We start from the raw sequence: 19904 nt of genomic DNA, 5'->3' as shown, positions 1-19904 counted from the left end.
GTTTATTTCTGTCTCTTTGTTTCTGACAATAATCCGTTATTGATTATGACATCTAAGCAAAAAATTAGCACAACTTTGTGTTTTTGGGCATGTTTGCTTTTGGACAGGAAGGGGCGGAGACCAGGAAATGACTCGGACCTGTTGCCCTCTCAGTGACCTGTGGCGACGCCATTGTCAGAACGCGTTGCGTTTTAAATAGTTTATTATTTTCTCTTTGAATCAGTTATTGATCCTCAACGAAGGTTTATTCTCAGGCGGGGGATGGGCGGAGTCATGTCCTCGCTATCAGGAACCTTCTACAGAAACTTTGTTTCCTCTCTGTTCTTACCGGGGGATTCGGCGAGGCCGTCAGCCATCACTGCACCCCTGTGAGGCACCACCCTCACACAAAATGACAAGCACCACCAGGATGAGCTGAGATGTGCTCACTCCTGCGCAAAGTTGGTGTTGATGCTTCGGAGCTGTGAGCGCCGGCTGGAGGGCGGGAGCTCTGCATATAGTCAAGGGCGTTCTGTGACACGCTGACGTCATTCTCACACCTTTATTTGAGTTTGAAAGAAACAAGGAGCTCCTGAATGCACCGTCACATTCACTTTTATTAACACAGAGCAACACGAGTCTCAGGTCCAGTCGGGCTCAGGCGGGTCCTCAGGTGTTCTCGGCAGGTTCACCTGAAGACCGTTACAACACGTCACATCCACACCGAGCAGCTGAAACGCACACTGCACTTCCAGCATCCTCCACACCTGCACAGGTAGACCGGGTCAGCCTGCTCAGGCTTTCCTCTGGGGTCACTGTGCTGCAAGTCCTGGAGATCCTGGAGGGTTGCTCCTGGAGTCTGGAGCAGCAGCTCCCTCGGGCTCTGAGTGGAGATCTGAACACCTGGACAGGTAAGTGTTTGTGTTAGTTTTACCCAGAATCTCCTTTAACAGTCAGACTGAGTCTAATTCATATTTCGTGTTGCTCGCAGTGCCGACATCCTTCATCAGCTGATTCTGGAAACGTCTACATCAGTCCCAAAGTGCGGCCCCACCCCCTGCAGGTGGGCTGAAGTAATAACAGAAATTCCTGTGAGAATTTATGAACACTGACACAAATATATAAATGTGTGTTTTCTACAAACTGTAGCAGGAGGCTGTTATGCTGTGACATTACTGTGACATCATTGCTGTGACCTCTGACCTCTGCTCTGTGTTGAGGTATGAACCCTGATTTTAATCAAATTTAAGGGAAATCCATCACGCGCTCCCGTGAATGCTTGGTCACATGACCGAGTGTACGAGGCACTCTGTGACCTTTAGAGTAAGTCCCCCCCCCGCACACACAAACGCATGCATGCAGACACGTGCACATGCGCACACCTCTTATACACACACACATAAAAACATCTTCGTATCTAAGAATGCTCCATGCTTTTTATTTGTTTTTGTTTCTAATGTCTCTGTAAAGCACTTTGAATCACTTTGTTGTTGAATTGTGCTATACAAATAAATTTGCCATGCCTAAGAAGACAAAAAGATGTGACTGCTGAGAGGATTCTGATGGGATGTTACTGATTAGCAGGTGTGTGCGCTGACTAATGACCAGGCTTGCTCTGGTAACGTCTGTGTTCTGTGTCGACGACTCACAGCGTCTCGAAGCGGTTCTCCTCGCCGTCCAGGATGCCGTGGTACAAGTCGATCTCCTGCTCTAGCCGTTGCTTGTTGCTCAGCAACGTGTCGTAGTCGCGACGCTGCTGTTCGATTTCACTGCGTATGTCGGCTAGCTCCGCCTCCAGCTTGGCCACCACCGAGCCGAGATTCTGGAGCTCCATGTCGTGCCAGTGACGGGCGTCGCTCAGCGAGTTCTCCAGACCGCGTTTCTGCAGAGAGTGTATTTAACCAGTTAGTGGGAACTCGATCAGGTTATTGATCGCTTATTGATCTGTGCAGATCTTGCTTGCCATGTGGCTCACCAGGGCTCTGATAGACTCGGTCTCCGCCTGCAGACTCTGGATCTTACAGCCGGTGTCACTGCACTCAGCCTTCAGCGCCTCCACCTGTTCCTCCTCTGGACTCAGCTTGCTGCTCACGCACTGTGCCTCCTGCAGGACACACACCGCCACAGGTCAGACACGCCCACACACACACACCTTGGCACACCTGTGCAGGTGAGAGGACCTTACTTTACAGTCCAGGTAGGTGTCAGTCTCAGCCCTGCTCTTCTCCATCACTTTCTCCCAGTGGCTCCTGATATAGGCCAAGATCTGGTCCAGACTGGTTTCTATGGGCGCGTCGGGCTCGTCCACATCACGTCCCGCCATCTGACTGTACAGGATCCGCACATCCTGCTCAGAGAAGAAGTGGTCAGCTCACATGACCTTAGCCAGCTAAAGGAAGATCACACCTGCCACACGTGCTCTGAGTCTACTCTGACTTTACTGTGTCTCCGCTGTCACTCTTCTGGCTCTACTCTGACTCTACTGTGTCTCCGCTGTCACTCTTCTGGCTCTACTGTGTCTCTGCTGTCACTCTTCTGACTCTACTCTGACTCTACTGTGTCTCCGCTGTCACTCTTCTGGCTCTACTCTGACTCTACTGTGTCTCCGCTGTCACTCTTCTGGCTCTACTCTGACTCTACTGTGTCTCCGCTGTCACTCTTCTGACTCTACTCTGACTCTACTGTGTCTCCGCTGTCACTCTTCTGGCTCTACTCTGACTCTACTGTGTCTCCGCTGTCACTCTTCTGACTCTACTCTGACTCTACTGTGTCTCCGCTGTCACTCTTCTGGCTCTACTCTGACTCTACTGTGTCTCCGCTGTCACTCTTCTGACTCTACTGTGTCTCCGCTGTCACTCTTCTGACTTTACTCTGACTCTACTGTGTCTCCGCTGTCACTCTTCTGGCTCTACTCTGACTCTACTGTGTCTCCGCTGTCACTCTTCTGACTACTTTGTCTCCGCTGTCACACTTCTGACTCTAATGTGTGGCTGCTGTCACTCTTCTGACTCTACTCTCACTCTACTGTGTCTCCGCTGTCACTCTTCTGACTCTACTGTGTCTCCGCTGTCACACTTCTGACTCTACTGTGTGGCTGCTGTCACTCTTCTGACTCTACTCTCACTCTACTGTGTCTCCGCTGTCACAGTTCTGACTCTAGCTCTACTGTGTGGCTGCTGTCACTCTTCTGACTCTACTCTCACTCTACTGTGTCTCCGCTGTCACAGTTCTGACTCTAGCTCTACTGTGTGGCTGCTGTCACTCTTCTGACTCTACTCTCACTCTACTGTGTCTCCGCTGTCACAGTTCTGACTCTAGCTCTACTGTGTGGCTGCTGTCACTCTTCTTATTCTACTTTTTTTTATTTAAAAAAGCTTAAATTCTAAGATTTAGTTTTTCAGCCTTTCTCTAAATGGTGGCATCATCTGCTGCCGCAGCTTAAATTGGGAGATTTTTGAACAGAGTTTGGTGGGACCTGCTCATGGTTGTGCTCCAGACTGCGTAGCTCCGCCCTCATGTTCTCCATCTGCTCCTCAAGCTCCGCCTTCGTCAGGTTCGCCTCATCAATCACTTTGTACAGCGAGCTAATCTCCTCCTCCACTGCCCGACGGAACGGTTGCTCGTTCTCGAACCTGCAGGGGGAGCCACAGTCACTATGCCTGCAGCTGATGGTCCTGGTTCCTGAGCAGAACTAGGACCACCAGCCGCAGGACAACATGGAGGAGAGACTCACAGGGCAGGAGGCTGGTTATTGATCACCAGATGCTCCATGTTGGGGTTGTTTTTTAGATAAAGTCTATGATCAGTGCTTAAAAATAATGAATAATGTGGTTGATGATTGTGTCTGCTGTACCCTCCAGCAGCCACACAAGGGCACCATGTGATCACCTGAGACCAAAAGAAACCATCACTTCACATTCACGCTGCTGTTTACTGACAGAAGGTCTGTCACTGATCACTGCCACATTTCAGCTCACTGCTGATCACAGTGTGAGTTTGACCTCTGACCTGTCCTTGAAATCCTCAGCGTTGGCCTGCACGTTCTCTGTCTGCAGCATCAGCCGGGCGTTGTCCAGGATGGCTTCACTGACCTGCACAGAGTGTGGGAAAACAGAGCTGAGAGTGGCTGCAGCCAGCGGGGGGCATCGTTATCTCCATGCGTTACCTTTAGTGTAACGCCCCCGCAGCCTAACCTGATCTCAGGTGATCCAATAAAAACAGCAGCAAGACTCAAACACCGAATACTTAGTTTCTGTTCTCACACCTCAGAACATGTTTATCTGTGGAGGAATCAGCTGACGTAACGTGGCTGCTCGTGCACGGCTGCTCGTGCACACTTTTTAGGTTCACTTTTTTGCCTCAGGTGACTTTTGTATTTTAGGATTTTTTAGGCGAGGCACGTGGACCGTACGCGTCACTGTCACCACGATCTAAGAAAGGAGAGGCCTGAGTTGACCTTTGACCTCAGAGAGCAGCATGCCGATAGGATGAAGGATGGTGTGGAGATGGAGCCAGGTGTTTAGACCCTCCCCCTCACCTGTCTGTAAACCTCCTCCCACTCCCTCCTGAGGGGTCCCCAAGCTCCGGCGCTCGAGGCCTTGCGGTCCAGGCAGAGGCGGATCTGCTCCTCCAGCTGTTGGTTCAGCTGTTCCAGCGCTCTCACTTTGTCGCGGTATTCCATCAAACAGCTGTTCAGTCCCGCTGCCGCCGCACCGCTCCCCGCTGCTCGCTCGCTGCCTCGGGGCAGCACCGGTGTTGTGCTGCTCCTCATCCCCTGCAGGAACACGCTGCTGATGCCCAGAGCTCGCCGTGACACCCGCGTCCCCAGGCCAGAGGGGACACTCGCTGGTGGGGTGGAGCCTACAAAGACGCCGCGAGGGGCAGAGGTGCCTGCCGAGCCCATTCTCCCGCAGGAGGCAGAGGGTGGACGCTCGGCGGCCGTCTGTCCGAGGAAGGATGAGCGGCGTCGGGGCAGAGGCATGACGATCAGCACCTGCCAGTGTCAAACCGCTCAGACCCGCTCGCTACCGGGATTTATGCGAGGATGGCTGCTCTGGAAACATGGCTGCTTTTGTTCAGCCAGCGTTTGTGTTTGGAGCTTTTGTTGAAACAAAGAGTCTGAAAGAGCTGAGGCAGCAGAGCGAGCACGCGGGGGGGGGGCAGGAAGGGTCCTGAAGCCTGTCTGGGTCACATGACACACACACACACACACACACACACACACACACACACTCTGTTTATAAACAGAGAGCAGATGAGGGTTAGATCATCACTGCTGTTTCAGATCAATAAAGAATATCTGCTGTTAAACAGGTAAAGAACTCTTTAAATAAAGTTTAGTAGAAACAGCTGCGATGAATAAACTTCCTGTTTTGATAAACAGACTTGTTCTTCATGTTTCCTGGGAAAACCCTCAAAACATGACACACGAGCACAAAAATGAAGGCAACGCCATTATTCATGAAGGTAATAAAGTTTAATCTACATGTTTAAATAAAGTTTCAGCAGCATGGTTTCTTGTTTGAAGCCAGATGTTGTCGTGGTGTCGTTGGGTTCCTAAAGCTCCAGGGGTTTTAGTGGGCGGAGCTCGGGCTGAACTGAGGCAGACGCATTCAGGTCTGAAAGGCAGCGGCTGCTCCTGAACCTGCAGGTGTGCTTCAGCATTAAGGCCTTCACAGGTGTTCCAGTTACACCTGCATGCGTGCTAATCCCCACGCCCCCCACACTGCTCCTGATTGGTCAAACTGCAGCTTCCTCCCAGCCTCATTCCACCGTAAGCTCAGAGAAGGTGGAGGAGTTCATGCAGTGGTTCGGCCTCTCTGCTGTGCTCCTGTAGAGGACGCAGTCACTGCTTCTTCGTCGCTGTTTTGCCCTCACAGTCTCTCACAGAGACCTGAACCCTTCGCATCGTCTCGCTAGCTGGCAGATGTTGGCCCAGCCGTTTTTAGCTTCGTGTAATCTTTGAGTGTTTGTCGCCGGGCCGTTACCATGGCAGCAAACACAGAGCTGTTTGTCTGCGTGGAAACACCTGGGCCGTCTGTTCAGGTTTTGTCAGATTGTTTGTGCTGAATCTCAGCAGGAAGTGCTTTGCGGTTGGCAGGAAGTGGTGAATGCCAACGCAGCAGTTGAAAGTTTCCCAGCTGCTAAAAGATGCGTTGGACTTCTGAGGGTAAAAGCCCGTCTCATCCACCCTGTAAAGCAGACCCAGTCATCACTTTCAGCTTCCAAACACCTTTAATCTGAACTCTGGTTTCTGGTGTCCAGATTCCAACCATGAATCCCTTTAGAAACCTGCTGCAGCGCCGTCCTCCAAACCTTTCAAGACAAATGTCTGCTCCCATCCTTTAGATCCACCTCGGACAGAAAGTTGCGTTTGTGGATCACGGTGTCGTACCTGGGAATATCACCTGAAGCTGGAGGAACACGTGTTTGCAGTGTGAGTGAAGATTCAGCTGCTCTGGATAGATTTGAGGAAGCTTTTGGAGATCAAACTCAGCCTCGACCTCCTAACTGTGCTTGACTTATTACGACAGCAGGGAGCTGCAGGAACACCTGCAATGGTCAGGTGGGACACGCCTTAAACCACAGTAAGTCATCATCAATCAGAGATCCAGTTCATAGGATAGTAGTTTCCAGCGTCGGACTCTTTCTGGTCCAGGTTCTGAGCACGCTCAGATCTGCATCTATAAACAACGTCAAAGATAAAAAGTCGGCGGTGGCGCCACTGAGCCAAGCACAGCAGAGCGTCGTCAGTCGTTAAAGGAAGCACCGCATGTAAGTGACGCTCGGGTGAACTGGTCCTCTCAGCTGTTTACAGCACCTGGCCGCTCAGAGCTCAGGTAACTGTGCCCCTCATGGCCCAGAGGTCATGTTTGCATGACCCAGATGTCACAAAGCACCTGACTCCTGGCCCACGTGAGGCACAGCTGCGACCGCAAGACGTCAGGCACACCCAACTGTGGCCCAGAGCTGCAGATGTGGGCCACATGTTGGCCAGATGTTCAGCAGGGGCAGTGCAGATGTATGTGCTCTGTGGTCACAGTGAGAACACACACACACTGACTGTGTTAGCGTGCACGTGTTGCGTGAGTGGGCAACGTGACTAATGAGTGATAAGAGGCGGCAGTTTCTTGGTTCAAAGCCCTCTGACCAGTGTGATGGGCGGGGCTTAGCACTTCCTCTGTGAGGGCGGCTGGCTGTTTTCTTCTGGGATCAACACCTCAGCTCGCAGCAGGATCCTGGAACAGGCCTGACCTTTGCGTTTGAGCACTGTGGCGTGCCAGTCAGCGAGCTTTTCTGGTTTTCACTTCTCTGTCTGTCACATTTTGTTTTTGTCCCAGTGACCCATGAGAATATGACACCACACAGACCTGAGGTCAGCTTCCTTTTTCTCAGCCTCCCATCACTGAGCCTCAGAGAGGATGTGATGTAATGATTTTGAGGTTAGAGAAAGAGACATGTCGCAATCCCCGCTGTAAAAACAAGAGTAAAATAAGACGATGGCGTCTCACAGATGTCTCGTCTGTTCTCTCAGACTCATTCATCTGCAGAGCCCTGAAACAGAATTGGTCCTAGCACTGAACCCTGTGGAACTCCATAATTAACCTCAGTGTGTGAAGAGGACTCTCCATTTACATGCACAAACTGGAGTCTATTAGATAGATATGATACAAACCACTGCAGCACAGTACCTGTAATACCTACAGCATGTTCTAATCGCTCTAATAGGATATTATGGTCGACAGTATCGAACGCTGCACTGAGGTCTAGCAGGACAAGCACAGAGATGAGTCCACTGTCAGAGGCCATAAGAAGATCATTTGTAACCTTCACTAAAGCTGTTTCTGTGCTGTGATGAGCTCTGAAACCTGACTGAAACTCTTCAAATAAACCTCTGCAGATGATCTGTTAGCTGTTTGACAACTACTCTTTCAAGGATCTTTGATATAAAGGAAGGTTGGAGATTGGCCTATAATTAGCTAAGACTGCTGGGTCTAGAGATGCTTTTTGAGTAAAGGTTTAACTACAGCCAGCTTGAAGGCCTGTGGTACATAGCCGATCATTAGAGATAGGTTGATCATATTTAAGATTGAAGCATTAATTAATGGCAGGACTTCTTTGAGCAGTTTTGTAGGAATGGGGTCTAAAAGACACGTTGAAGGTTTGGAGGAAGTAATTATTGAAGTTAACTCAGAAAGATCAATTGGAGGAAAAGAGTCTAAATGAATATCAATGGTACTAAGAGTAGCTGTGTGTGTTGTACTTGTTCACTGCTGTGTGTGCAGTGAAGCTGCTGAGGTGTGTTTGCAGAACAAAGATCATAAACAGGATGAGAGAAGGAAGGATGTGAAGAAAAGAGTGCGACAGCGTTTCATCAACTTCCCCGTTTTTCTCTCACACTTTATTTTCATAACTCAGAAAACCAAAACATTTACATTGGTGTGACGCACACACACTCACACAAACACACAAACACACAAACAGGGTTATATACAGCATTAGTCACATTTCAGCTTTGGCTCAGTTTCTGTTCAAACGCAGCGAGGAGACCGGTCCCGTCTCTGATACAGCAGCTAAAACGTCACATTTAAAAACAGCTTCATGTTTACTGTACAAGCAAGCCCTGAAAAGTCCTGGAAACACCTGGAAAAGTCCTGGCTCAGAAAATGATGTGGAGGTTTTACATTCTCATTACAAAGGTTTCTTTTTGTTTTCCCCAAAACTGTAAAAGCTGTAACCAGCAGGCGCGCCCAGCCTCCACCTGTCCTGTGCTCTGAGGTGAAGGTGTTCTCAGGTGAGCGGGCTATGACTGTCTGTGGGTGGATGTTAGGGTGAAGCAGCACATGTGTTGAATCAAAGCTTCTTAAAAACTCTTCCTGCGATCGAGGCGTCTGCTGTACAGCTGCCCTGGCACAAACAGGAAGTTACGCGGTGACGGTTTCTACAGCGACAGCGCCTGCGAGGTTTCGCTGTCAGACATCACCGAGGCTCGGGTGGAGCTCAGCGGGCTCCTGCTGGACTTGGTGGACAGCTGAATCTTGGTGACGGGTGGCACGCAGCGGCAGCAGCGCAGCAGGTGCACCACGTCACGGCGGAACCGTGAGCCCACGAAGACGTAGAGGAAGGGGTTGAGGCAGGCGTGCATGTAGGCCAGACTCTTCAGCACCTGCCCCGCCTTATCAAAGGCCTTCAGGTGATCGCAGTTCGTGATGGTGATGTTGGAGGCCTGCACCGCCTCCATCACCAGCACGCTGTTGTAAGGCAGCTGCGACACAACGAACGCCACCACCACCGCCAGGATGACACGCATGGCCTTGTGCTTCTGGAAGCCCTGGGTCTTGAGCAGCGTGGCGACGATGACGCTGTAACAGAAGGCCATGACGATGAAGGGCAGGCAGAAGCCCATGCTCACCTGCAGGGACAGTACCAGGATCTTGGTGTTGTTCCCCAGGTGGGTCGGGAACACCATACGGCAGTACTCCTGCGTCCTCCCTTCCACCTTTGCGGGGGCAGCAAATACCAGCTCGGGCGTGGCAAGGAGCAGTGCAAGCAGCCACACCCCCGCGCACACCAAACGGCTGCAGCGCAGGCGCTCCACCTGCGAGTTGTGCGCCTTTGTGGTCTGCACGATGGCAATGTAACGGTCCACGCTAATGCAGGTAAGCAGCAACATGCTGCTAAACAGGTTCACCTTGTAGAGGGCGGAGTTTATTTTGCAGAGGGAGGTGCCGAAGATCCAGCTGTGCGACGCCTCGGCCGCCCACAGCGGCAGCGTGACCAGGAACAGCAGGTCGGCCACGGCCAGGTTCAGCAGGTACACGTCGGTCATCGTCTTCAGCCGGCGCCGGAAGTTCAGGTAGATCCACACCACGGCCAGGTTCCCGGCTCCGCCCACCAGGGCGATCATCCAGAAGAGCGGTGGCTCATAGTGACTCCTGAACACCCGCACCGACTCCCGGTCGCACAGCAAGTCGTCTCCGTAGTCCCCTGAGTAGTCATAGTTGTCAGAGGTGGCCGAGGGATTGAAAGCAGACGGCTCCTGATGGACAGAGACAGCACACCTGAGCACACCTGAGCACACCTGAGCACTCTGCTGATACATACTTGGATAAATCAATAAATAATCAGGGTTCGTTACCTCTGTGATCATTGTTGTGATGATGTCATCCATGGAGGTCACATTCATGGTGAAAAGGTCATCCATCTACAAACACAGGTGTTCGGGTTAGAAAAGGTGCAGCGAGTTTCACACAAACAAAACCTCCAAAAAGAGGAAACAAAATAAAAGAACAAGCTAAAGCCGCCTGGCGCCGCTCCTCCTACGCTCGCTGGTCACATGCTTTTTGTAGTTTGTGACGTTGTTGCTGTTGACTCATGTCTGTGTTGCTTCACTTTCTGCACGTTGTTTTTAGTCAGTGTAGGACAAAGGACATATTTTTACTCTCTTTGAAGTACTTTTACTCTGTTACTCTGTTACAAACTGTATTGTACTTTTAAATAGTACTACTGAGCCCTGATCCTACACTATAAAAGTACCCCCGTACAATAGCTTTACCAAAATAAAAGCCTTGGGGTGAATATAAGTGCTGTGAAACGTGTAACCGTCAAACTCACAGACATTAAAGAACTCGTTTCTTTAAATGAAGCTGAGGATTAAAGCGGATCACGTGCTCAAACACTGAAAACTCGACTGTTTGAATGTTTCAGGCATAAAAATGAGTCCTCGGTTTGACCACTTTAAAGTTTAAGCTCTTCGTCTCACATAGGTCTGCACACAGAGTACCTAACTTTGAGTGTTTGGGTCATTTAAGACTGTGGTATTAATAATTTTACTGATCCCAGAGTACTTTAAATTCTCCAGACGTGTCTGTGAGTCACAAATATCCTGGTCCTCCTAGGACCTGCGTCCACATATGTGGACGTCACATTTTGGGTTATTTAGACCAAAATACTAAATTTTGCTCTACAGGAGCCTGATATCCACTTACAGGACATTATGCTGCTACTGTTCTATTGAAATGTAAAATGAAAGTCCTCATATGTGGATCTCATTTTTCCCAGAAACACAAATCTGGTAATTCTGTGTTTTACATTCATCGGGTCCCAAAATAGCAAAGAGAAATTAAAAGTGCTGCAGTACAAGCAGTTATTTATCGTCGTGTGCCTGTTAGAACCACTAAAACCAGAAACATCATCTGAAATCTCAGAGTCTGTGGTGAGGCGATCTGAGATCTGCTCACAACTAGACTATTATGGGATGGTTAATGATGAAGTGAAAAACATCTTTACACTGCGCTCGGAAATCAAAGTCTGCAGCTCGCCGCTTTCCCCATGAAACAAAGACCAGACACAGACAGACAGGCGTGGACTCACCGTCAGGCGTCTCGTCGTCTCTGGTGTGTCTCGCTGTTTGGCGCTTTTTGCACTCTAAGTCCGTTAGACCACAAAAGTGACGTATGAAAGCAGAAGTTACATCAGCTGTCTAAGAGGAGTGGCTACGATTTCATAACGAGTAGACAGTGAGCACGAACGCATCAACATCCCTGAATGTTAGACCCCCAGAATCCAATGATCCTGAATCCGAACCCTTGAGAATAACAACAAATATTTACTTACAGCTGGTTAGAGTTGTACAAACTCTGCTATTGGCTGATATTTCCATGTATCACAGCAACATGTAAGGAGATGACTTCTGGTACAAAGGAGGCCTTTTGTAGGTGCTGAGCTGTTTTGAGGAGAGTTTAAAGGAAAATGAAAAGAGAAGCTCGGACACCACAAAGAGGAAGTCGGGGAAAATCAGCTGGCTGAACCCGGGAGCTCCTAAGAACTGAAAACAGAAGCAGCGTCACACACCGGGACTCGCCCGGGCTCACATGGTGAAGCCTGAGAGGTTACCCAGAATGCAGTTGGTGACATTTCCTCAGGTTTCTGCTGCTCTGTGTCACAGACACGAAGCTGCTGCAGGTTATACTCACAGATCCGCCTGGGTGTGAAACTGATCTGGGTGCAGTTTGACTTGTACAACTTTCTACCTGAGCAATCAAAGACGACATTCACAGGTGGCCGCATGGCTGAAAGCGGCCGGCCTGGGTTTGAATCCAACCCGCGGCCCTTTGCCGCATCTCGTCCCTCTGCTTTCCTGTCACTCTTCACTGTAGCCTTCAAAATAAAGCCGCCCAAACAAATATTTAAAAACAACAAAGTCACAAAGCTAAAGCTAAACACACTGAAGAAATGATGACATTCGGCCCTGGTCTGTGCACCTGGAGGGGGGCACACTTCTTCCCAGAATGAGTGTAAGTGTTGGGGGGGGGGGGGTCAGATTTGTTGGGCTTTGTATGAATCATCCTGCCACGCTGAACCAAAACTACACACATTTAAATCGTTTCCTGTTTCAAACATCACTCTCACTGCCTGCCGACCACTGTATCCATGACAACAAACATTCCCTAATAGCAGAGACAACCCACGACTGTCTCGCTCTGACCTAAACGCCCCCCTCCCCCTCTCGCTCCGGGCCGACACGGTGCCTCACGTCTGCAGTGAGAAGTGTTGTACCAGCTGGAGTGGTAGTAGTACTGAGGTATCTGTGGTCACACACACTGAACATGTTGTTCTTCTCTGCTTATCTCTACTTCCTGTTTAAGGTGACAAACACAGACTGGCAGCAGTTTCCGTGACTTGTGAGCACATTACCTTAAAGGGCTCCTGCACACCTTCAGCCTGTGAAAGCACAAAACCGGGACACAGTTCACGTCATGTCACCTGTGCACAACACGTGCTTCATACTGACAGGTAACAACCCCCAGTACAGAGAGATGACCCCAACATCCACACCACCCCCTCCGCAATCAGTGAGGCGGAAGAACTCCCTCTAAAACAGAACCAGGATTAGGGAGGGACTGAGCCTGATTCACTGGGAATCCCCCGGCAGCCTACGTCTATTGCAGCATAACTAAGGGAGGATTCAGGGTCACCTGGTCCAGCCCTAACTATATGCTTTAGCAAAAAGGAAAGTTTGAAGCCTAATCTTAAAAGTAGAGATAGTGTCTGTCTCCTGAATCCAAACTGGAAGCTGGTTCCACAGAAGAGGGGCCTGAAAACTGAAGGCTCTGCCTCCCATTCTACTTTTAAATACTCTAGGAACAACAAGTAGGCCTGCAGAGCGAGAGCGAAGTGCTCTAATAGGGTGATATGGTACTACAAGGTCATTAAGATAAGATGGGCCTGATTATTTAAGACCTTGTATGTGACGAGCAGGATTTTGAATTCTGGATTTAACAGGAAGCCAAAACAGGAGAAATCTGCTCTCTCTTTCTAGTCCCTGTCAGGACTCTTGCTGCAGCATTTTGGATTAGCTGAAGGCTTTTCAGGGAGTTTTTTGGACATCCTGATAATAATGAATTACAGTCGTCCAGCCTGGAAGTAATAAATGCATGAACTAGTTTTTCAGCGTCACTCTGAGACAGGATATTTCTAACTTTAGAGATGTTGCACAAATGGAAGAAAGCAGTCTTACATATTTGTTTAATATGTGCATTGAAGGACATGTCCTGGTCCAAAATGACTCCAAGGTTCCTCACAGCGTTACTGGAGGCCAAGGTAATGCCATCCAGAGTAAGAATCTGCTTAGATACCATATTTCTAAGACTTTCAGGGCCGAGTACAATAACCTCAGTTTGATCTGAATTAAGAAGCAGAAAGTTAGCGGCCATCCAGGTCTTTATGTCTTTAAGACATTCCTGCAGTTTATGGATAAACCTTCTTGATTATGTAACAGAGAGAAGCGCTCTGAGGACCACCAACGTGGGCAAACACGTGTGTATGTGTCTGTGAGTGTGCGGTCACAGCTTGTCATGCAACACTGCACAGTGTGAACTTGCTGTCACGCTATGCGGCTGATTCCTGTTTCACTGACGTCTGTCAAACACTTCCTGTTAGACAGGAAAAAACAGCCAGGTCACGTGACCTGATTTTCTCCTCATTTCTCTTCTGCTGTTAAACGCATATGGTTACCATAGAGACATGTGACCCCCCCAGCATCATCTGACATAAAAACAAATAAATGTTATAAAGATAAGATAAGATAACCTTTATTAGTCCCACACGTGGGAAATTTGTTTTGTCACAGCAGGAGTGGACAGTGCAAAAGTTACGCTGGACTTAAAAGCCAGATTTAAACTAAAACAAACAAAACTTTTGGAGCTTTTATTGTGAAAGAGTGAACTGAAGTTAATCTCATGTAATCTGATAATCTGAACAGTGTGACGTCCGACAGATTTTGTGTAATCCTGAAAACAGGGAGCCGGTGTGGTTCGTGCTCTCGCCTGAGCTCTGTGCTGTCGGTTTTAAAGCCTCCTCTGGGGGCAGCAGAGCGGCCGGCGGGCTCCGAGGAGCCGAATAAGCCGTAGAAGAAGAAATAGGAGCGGATGTAAACAAAGAGGAGCAGGTGAGTTTTAGTGAGACGCTCCGCAGTCTCACCTGGGAGCTCATTTATTGATCTATTAGTGACGTATCGATTCGTTCCTGCTCTGAAACACCGTTAGCCTGCTAGCCTTCTCCGCGTCTTTGCATTTCCCGCGCGAGCCTAGCTAAAGCGGACGGCGAACGCGCTGCCCTAGATCAGCCAATCATTCCGCTTAACGTACGTTTCGTCATCAAGCAGAGGGGTTGGTACTCTAAGTACTCAGAGTAGTCAGAGTACTGGGACTGTGGAATAAAGTAGCATAACGAAGACTGCTGCTGATATCTGGACGGATGTTCGGTTCTGCTGCGCTCTGATTGGTCAGTGTTTGAATTCAGGCGTTTTTTTTTTAGATAAATCCTATTTACACTGACTGTGTCCCAGCAGGGCCAAAGGACGGACCTCACACCGTGATGTCATGGTGATGTCATAGCGATGTCGTGGGTGAAGCAGCGGTACCGTGACATCAGCCCTGTGACCCTGCAGTTGGGGGGCGGAGCTGTGAGCTCCAGCCTGTACTGTGCTGAGGTGGAGGGCGTGGGGGCGGGGCTAGTGGAGTCCTTCCTGGTGGAGCTTTATCGCTGTAAGCTCTGTCAGTTCACCTGTGGCATCAAAGCCTCCATTAACAGCCACCTGCTGCTCACGCACCGCCCCAACGCCTATCTGGACGGAGCAGAGGCGGGGCTCCAGCAGGGAGCGTCACCCTATCAGCTAAAGGAGAGTGACGAAGATGAGGACTTCCTGCTCTACAACATGCTGGACAACCTGAGCCCGGCTACCTGTGACATCAGCAGTGAGGGCGGGCTGCAGGTGGCCCACACCTGTGAGGTGATAACCTCACACACACACAGAGAACAGAATGATTTTGAGCTTTTATTTTAAAAGGTGAAACAATATGAAGTTCATAGTCAGACAGTTATTTATGATTTAGCTTTTCAAATTAAGTTGAAATGTATTTATTTTTTGATTTATTTATCTTATTTTATTCTGAAGGTGTCCTTACACCTGGTAGCCACACCTTAATCTTGTGGTTTGTATGCAGGTCACCACACTCTTTGAGGAAGAGGAGCAGGAGGAGGACTCCTCCATCTTCACTCTGAAGGGGAGCACTTTATCCTCTCTGGCCGACACCCCCGCCTCCCAGGAGGAGTTGGCGCAGTCCGCCCACCTGATGACCCTTGGGCTGTGTCGGATCTCTGCAGTCAGAGCTCCTCCTCTTCCTTCTTCCTCACCGTCCACACAGCTCACGCAACCACATGACAGCAGTGCCAACAACAAAGCGAAGGCTCCGCCCCCCAGCCTGCTGTGTCTGCTCTGCCCATTAAAACTGCCGTCGCGGCGGCTGCTTGATATCCATGTCAGGTCACACCGTGCCAGCGGCGGTTTCGGCTGCGTGCGCTGCAACTGGATGGCCGACAGTTGGGAGGAGGTGGAGCATCACTGGAGGAGCCGCTGTAGCCAGAGGAGGAAAAGGAGGAGGGAGCGGGAAGAGAAGAAGAAGAAAACCGCAGTTGCGGTCTGTCACAGGAAGTTCGAAAACAGCACGCTGAGAAGCGCTCCTGAAAAACACAGTGAGTGCCCAGCTCTGTACCATCGATCAGTAATCAATAAGAACACTAACACTGATCAGTTTTCTGCAGATGGATGGAGGAGCCAGCTGATTGGACGTGCAAAGCGTAAGGAGGCGGAGCTTCTTGACAGGTAATAATAACAATAGTAATAATAATAATAATAATAATAATACATTTTATTTAAAAGGGACACTGTACAGCAAATAAAAGAGGCATAAAACCAGGAAATAAACGTGATAATAAAAGAAAGTTTAAGAGCATGGAGAGGTTCTCTACAGTAGGCTGTCTTGAACAGGTGGGTTTAGAAGGTGGACTTTAAAAAAAGGGAATGAGGTGATGTTTCTGAGGTCGGGGGGGGATTCCAAAGTGGAGGGGCAGAGCGACTAAAAGTCCCCCATAGAAACAAGACGAGAGGAAGGAACAAGAAGAGGAGGATCTGAGGCACCAGGATGGGATGGAGATCTGTACCGAACCAGAGAGGTATGGTGGGTGGAGAGAATGAATTGCCTTAAATGTACAGAGGAGTATTTTAAAATTAATGCGAAGTTTAACCGCCGGCCAGTGAAGCTGCTTCAGAATAGTGGTGAGTCCTAGTAATAATGCGGGCAGCAGCGTTCTGGACACGCTGAAGCTTGTTGATGGATTTTTGTGTAAGAGCGAGTTACAGTAGTCGATCCGACAGGTAACTGTGGACGAGGGTAGCAGGCGCATGTGGAGTGAAGAAGGGGCGGAGTTGGAAATATGCTGAGCGAGTGAGAGTTAAAGGATAGTGCACTGTCAAGAATGACAGCCAAACTTTTCACAGAGGGAGAGGTAGAAACTGATGAGTTCTTGATAGTAACAGAAAAACAGTTAGCTCTGGATAGCCATCATCTGGAGCCGACCGGGAGAAGCTCCGAGTTGTTGCTGTTGACTTTAAGAAAGTGGGAGGAAAACCATGAACTAAGAGAATCTGAAATGATTAAAAACCAGTTTGAATGTCTGTCAGCCAATCGGAACACAGCCTGTGTGCGTGTTTGTTTTCAGGCAGGCCAGCAGAGCTCGGGCCGCATCACGGCCGGTCACCATGGAGACCACGAGGAAAACCACAAGGAGGACGAACGGAGACGGCGAGCAGCTGACAGCGGAGAGCGGGAAGCAGACGGGCTTCAGCTGCTCGCTGTGCCACAGGTAACCACGTTACCCATAATCCCTCACTGCACAGAGTCACGTGACCTGGTGATGTCATGGCATTTCTTCTCAGCAGGAAGTTCTCCTCTAAACTGACTCTGAGGCGTCACCTGGGCGTTCATGGGGGAGAGAAACCGTTCACCTGTCCTCACTGCTCCTACAGCAGCCGGCTGAAGGCCTCACTGCTGCAACACCTGAGGACTCACACAGGTAACACACACACAGCTGAGGACTCACACAGGTAACACACACACACACACACACACACACACCTGAAGACTCACACGGGTAACACACACACACACCTGAAGACTCACACAGGTAACACACACAGCTGAGGACTCACACAGGGAACACACACACACACACACACACACACACCTGAAGACTCACACGGGTAACACACACACACACCTGAAGACTCACACGGGTAACACACACACAGCTGAGGACTCACACAGGGAACACACACACAGCTGAGGACTCACACAGGGAACACACACACACACACCTGAGGACTCACACAGGTAACACACACACACACACACACCTGAGGACTCACACGGGTAACACACACACACTAGCACTCACACAGGTAACACACACACACCTGAGGACTCACACGGGTAACACACACACACCTTAGGACTCACACAGGTAACACACAGAAAGCTGAGAGCCCTTGTCATGTGACTGTCAGGTGACGTTGTGCGTCCCGTGTGTGATCTCAGGTGAGAAGCCGTACAGGTGTGCAGAGTGTCCGTATGCGTCCATCGATCGCAGCTCTCTGCTCCGACACTACAGGACTCACAGCCAGGAGAAACCGTACAGGTGTCAGCACTGTGACTACAGCAGGTAACACACCTGACACGCACCTGACACACACCTGGTGCACACCTGTGCTCCCACAAACTGCTGCTCGAGTATTTCGAATAATAGAAAATTAAATTGAATGTGACTCATAAATCGAAGGGTTTATCTGTGTTTTCACGGATGTTGTTTGCAGTTTGGAAACCAATGAGCAGTTCGTCCTGAAACACCTGTGTCAGGATTCATTATTGATCAGTATTGATGTGTGATCTGATTAATCTGTGGAAAAACTGATAGATTACTAAAGCAATCGGTAGCCCTGTTTTTGTTTTTCTCAACAGCATCCAGAAGAAGAGTTTGGATCTCCATGCTCGCCGCCATCACACTGGTGAGGCGTTCCCATGTCAACAGTGCGACTACTCGAGCCCGGACCGCCAGCTGCTGCTGAGACATGTCCGCAGACACCACGCCCCCTCCCAGCAAGCTGCGTTCTGAACATGCGCTGGTGTGACGGGGCTCGGCACAAAGTTTTATTTGTGGACTTTTTTAATGAAAATAAAAGCTTAGAAAAAATAGTTTCTGTTCTTATTTATTCACTCTCAGACCTTTACTTTGAAAATATGAAGGCCTTAAACACTTTTTAACTTTGAAAAGGCCTCAATGAGCACATAAGGCTGTGACAGTCAGCTGATTATTAATCAGTGAATACTAGAATACTATTTTCATTGGAAATAACTGACCAACGTGAGTGAAGCAGCTGATGTCTCACCTGCTGCTCACCTGGACTCAGTGCTCAAAATTAGCCAGAACTGAACAGGTTCTGATTAATCAGGAACCAAAAACGTAACTCTGAGCACACGTCAGGGGGACGGACAACGAGCATCAGACTTTGTGCTTCAGTAATGTGTGCAATAAAACATGTTTTAGCAAAATCTTTTTTCAAATACAATTTAAAAACAGATTCCACTCCTCATCTGCATTTCCTGTTAGCTCACACATTAGCTTTGTTTCAAGTTTCACTTCCAGCAGCGAAATTCTGCAGGTCAAAACTGCACATAAGATAAACGAAATCAATTCAATTCAGTTTTATTTATACAGCACCAAATCACAACAACAGTCGCCTCAAGGCGCTTTATATCGTAAGGTAGACCCTACAATAATACATAGAGAGAAAAACCAACAATCATATGACCCCCATGAGCACTATGAGCAACAGTGGGAAGGAAAAACTCCCTTTTAACAGGAAGAAACCTCCAGCAGAACCAGGCTCAGGGAGGGGCGGGGCCATCTGCTGTGATTGGTTGGGGAGGGGGAAGGAAGACAGAGATTGAATAAAGAAAATATATTTTTATTAAAAAAGTAGAGTAAATAAATACAGATTACTGAAAATGCTGTGTGGCAGAGGTAATGGTATATACATGTACAGTAACTGTAAATGAACAGTCCCATATTTCAGCAGCTTGTAGCTAACTCTCGGATTAGCTAACACATATAGCATTTCTGTGAGTCTTCTGGTCCTTAAAAAAACTGCGAAGTATCCAGGTGGTCAGATGTAAGGGGCTCTGTGATTGGTTACAGAGAATTTGCACTGTCGCTTTTTTTCACCCGGGTTATATTTATTTATTCATTTATTTATTTTGTCAGGAAAAAAGAGAAGCTTTCTAAACATCCGGCTTTAAGTCTACATTTTAGAGACATAAATGAGGAGCTTTTCACAAATGTGTTTCTATCTATGGTGTCTTCTTGTTTTTCATTCAAACTGTTTCACTGACTTCTCTTATTAAAAAATGTTTTTAAAAAAATTTGTAATCATTTTTTTTATTTTTTTTGTATTATTTTTGGTCCCACGGTAATAGATGTTCCAGCCATGTATTCCAGCCTTAAACCTAACCTTATCCATAACCCTAACC

The 19904-nt window shown here is 48.8% G+C and overlaps 3 protein-coding genes and 1 long non-coding RNA gene across 11 annotated transcripts; 1 reads left to right on the top strand and 3 right to left on the bottom strand.

The window, feature by feature from the left end:
- Positions 1-85: 85 nt before the first annotated feature.
- bfsp2 (beaded filament structural protein 2, phakinin) lies at positions 86-6069 on the bottom strand. Of its 2 annotated transcripts, XM_082514103.1 has the most exons (8): positions 5465-6069; positions 4517-5161; positions 3988-4070; positions 3455-3611; positions 2165-2326; positions 1955-2083; positions 1629-1861; positions 86-882 (listed from the first exon to the last, which is right to left on the bottom strand). In XM_082514103.1, exons 2-8 carry the CDS (start codon positions 4958-4960, stop codon positions 792-794), a joined length of 1299 nt encoding a protein of 432 aa, XP_082370229.1. In that variant the 5' UTR covers positions 4961-5161; positions 5465-6069; the 3' UTR covers positions 86-791. The 2 variants fall into 2 exon arrangements, with proteins under 2 accessions (XP_082370229.1, XP_082370228.1); XM_082514102.1 differs by having other exon boundaries at positions 4517-6069.
- Positions 6070-8348: 2279 nt separating this feature from the next.
- Positions 8349-12008, bottom strand: ccr9a (chemokine (C-C motif) receptor 9a). Its single transcript, XM_082514104.1, has 3 exons — positions 11353-12008; positions 10118-10183; positions 8349-10018 (listed from the first exon to the last, which is right to left on the bottom strand). Exons 2-3 carry the CDS (start codon positions 10181-10183, stop codon positions 8921-8923), a joined length of 1164 nt encoding a protein of 387 aa, XP_082370230.1. The 5' UTR covers positions 11353-12008; the 3' UTR covers positions 8349-8920.
- Positions 12009-12880: 872 nt separating this feature from the next.
- On the top strand, positions 12881-18569 carry LOC309694218 (uncharacterized protein). 7 transcript variants are annotated; one of them, XM_082514084.1, is made up of 7 exons: positions 12881-14428; positions 14831-15271; positions 15486-16144; positions 17041-17184; positions 17258-17394; positions 17916-18039; positions 18312-18569. In XM_082514084.1, exons 2-7 carry the CDS (start codon positions 14879-14881, stop codon positions 18487-18489), a joined length of 1635 nt encoding a protein of 544 aa, XP_082370210.1. In that variant the 5' UTR covers positions 12881-14428; positions 14831-14878; the 3' UTR covers positions 18490-18569. The 7 variants fall into 7 exon arrangements, with proteins under 7 accessions (XP_082370210.1, XP_082370209.1, XP_082370211.1 ...); XM_082514083.1 differs by having other exon boundaries at positions 14828-15271; XM_082514085.1 differs by having other exon boundaries at positions 12881-14763.
- On the bottom strand, positions 17375-17778 carry LOC309694228. The gene is made up of 3 exons (XR_014272826.1): positions 17682-17778; positions 17455-17629; positions 17375-17409 (listed from the first exon to the last, which is right to left on the bottom strand). It is a non-coding gene; the product is annotated as an uncharacterized lncRNA (long non-coding RNA).
- Positions 18570-19904: the final 1335 nt, after the last annotated feature.

This window comes from Aulonocara stuartgranti (genome assembly GCF_965226115.1).
Source record: "Aulonocara stuartgranti genome assembly, chromosome: 18".
Classification (NCBI taxonomy): domain Eukaryota; kingdom Metazoa; phylum Chordata; class Actinopteri; order Cichliformes; family Cichlidae; genus Aulonocara; species Aulonocara stuartgranti.
Note: the sequence above shows the minus strand (reverse complement) of the source record. Positions and strands in the feature narration are given on the sequence as shown.